General features: G+C 30.6%; 1 protein-coding gene across 1 annotated transcript; it reads right to left on the reverse strand.

Moving 5' to 3' along the window:
- Positions 1-2195: 2195 nt before the first annotated feature.
- LOC125861365 (ethylene-responsive transcription factor 4-like) lies at positions 2196-2534 on the reverse strand. The gene has a single exon (XM_049541283.1). The coding sequence runs from the start codon at positions 2532-2534 to the stop codon at positions 2196-2198; it is 339 nt and encodes a 112-aa protein (XP_049397240.1).
- Positions 2535-2582: the final 48 nt, after the last annotated feature.

Raw genomic sequence — 2582 nt, forward strand, 5'->3', positions numbered from 1 at the left:
ATGATGAATGCCATGAATCATGACTTGATTGTATGAACTTGAGAATATACTTGTGGTTGTGATTATGGCATGTTGAATGGATCAGGTGTTGCGTTTCGACACGCTAACTTGGATTGGTTGACACGTTCTGGCATAATTATGGGATCAGTTGCCATGTTCCGGCATAAATTTTGGATTGGGTACCACGTTTCGGTAAGCTAACTGTTTGGGTTTGGGTTCCATGAGAGGACCAATGACGTGATGTAATAGGGAATCTTGAGAAATGTGATATTGCATGTTGTTTGTAAATAATGATGATATTGTATATGTTCGGTGTATGCATGTTGTTATTATGTTGTATGACTTATATATGTTGCACTTAGTGGGATAGCTATGTGATTCTACCAGTACATTGTGGTTGTGTAGTGATACTTCACTTGCTCTTTCTTTGTTGGGTACAGGGCATCTTCAGACGGCTATTGGCATACCTCGTTCAGAAGATCAGTGATCGTCGATCGAATTCAAGGGTGAGCCAGTTCTTCTAGGCTGCCATGAGTTTTCTTTCTGTCTATGTTCACATTTCGGACTTCGACTTGTAGTTAGTTATTAGTTCATTAGCGTGGGGTTGTAACCCTTCTTGTTTAGACTTTTGATTCATTAATAGGGTTTTGGTACATTGACTTTCAGATTCTAGGCATTACTTCCGCAATGTTAGTTTTATTGTTAGACTTTTGTTTGGAGTTTATGGGAACTATATTTCTTTCCTTAGCATTTAATGTGCTTCCATAACTTACGTGCCTTAGTATTTTTGATTAAGTTGGTTAGTTAATTAGTATAAATGGTTCTCCCACCAAAGGGTTAGTGTGGTGTCAATCACGATGGTCTGGATCGTGACAAATTGATTACATTCCCCCTACTTTACTCAGACAATTAATTCTTTTTGAAAGGGTAAGTAAGTTTGTAAAGTTTCAAGCAAGTTTCTTGAAGGGTAAATTAATAAAACTAACTTTACTATTTATGATTTTTTTCTTATTCGTTATTCTCGTTATTCATTGTATTTTTAAATATTGAATATATTTATATTCTATTTTTGATATATTATCTATTAATTGATCTAATTTTTCGTTATCAGTCTTTGTGATATTAAGTTGTTTATATTCCGGATATAACTTGTTTAATTTTCTTCTTATTTTTCTTAATTTTCTACTCGTATGTTTCTTACCGTGTTTCTTATTATCCATAGCTCTGAGTACTATAGTTATATATTCTCTAAGTTAATATCTCAAAAGGTCACTCGACTTAAAAATTTATCTAACAAAGTCGTCAAACTTTGTTTTATACTGATAAAAATATTCAACTTAGGTTGTTTTATCAATAAAATCACTCATCAAAATCTACGTTAAAAAGAAAATCTAACCTAATAATTGAAATATCTTTTTATGCCATATATAACTATAGACCCCATAAATAAATAAAATTTTAAGAAAATTAAATTTTCTTTTACGAAAAAACTATATTTGTAAAATAAATAAATATATATATATATATATATATATATATATATCATAATAGGTGATTTTCTGAGTGAAAAAAAAAGTGACCAATTGTTGTAGATTGGTGATTAATCAGGGGAATTATTGATATTATCAGTTGAAATTGTTGCAAATTTTAAGTTTTTAATTGCGTTAGTTTCACCAATAACGTGAACAGGGTCGAAAAACTATTCGTTTTAAATATAAAACAATTTTCATCTGTTAATTTCTTACCATATGAATTAAAATCTATAATATTTTTTGTCCGTTAAAACTCCTTAATAAGTTTTTTATATTATTTTTATTTATTTGTGAAATTTATAATCATATGGCATAAAACAAATATTTTATATGTCATATCAAATTTTTTAATGTAAAATTTAGTTTAGTGATTTTATTGATACAATAGCCAAAGTTAAGTGATTTTATTGAAACAAAACAAAGCTCAATGACTTTGCTAGATAAATTTCCAAAATTGAGTGATCTTATGAGATATTTAATTCGCTATTTTCGTGGTGACTTTAATAGTTGTTTGTCTAGTTAACTATATGACTATTCCAATATCAATCTACTATTAATTCATTTGGAAAAATTCAATAAACATAAATAAGAGTTTGCTACTTTAAGATCAAACTGAAAGACAAATTACAATCTCGAAAAGTTGGACCATAAAAATTCACCGAATCATAATTCTATGTAGAAAAACAAAACACTCAAAAAGGATACATCGAAGAAGACATAAGTTTCTATATTATTAGCATTTTCAAGGTTATCCTCATTTGTTGTTAGGAAATTAAGTTTGGCTTTAGGGCCGTGATACATCCTTGACGTCGTATCAAAGGCCCTTGCAGCTTCTTCCTCTGTTTTGAAAGTATCAAGCCAGACTCGTACCTTCTTGATGGGGTTAGTAATCTCAGCTCCATATGTCCCCCATGGCCTCATTCTCACACCTTTATACCGCACCTCGTTTGGTGGTACAGCCACCGCCGTCGCCGTTACATCGTCATTTTTTTTCTTTGCCATTTGAAAAAACTAAAAGAATATTTTGTATATAGAGAAGACTCTGTGAGT

The sequence above is a fragment of the Solanum stenotomum genome, chromosome 4, assembly GCF_019186545.1.
Source record: "Solanum stenotomum isolate F172 chromosome 4, ASM1918654v1, whole genome shotgun sequence".
Taxonomy (NCBI): domain Eukaryota; kingdom Viridiplantae; phylum Streptophyta; class Magnoliopsida; order Solanales; family Solanaceae; genus Solanum; species Solanum stenotomum.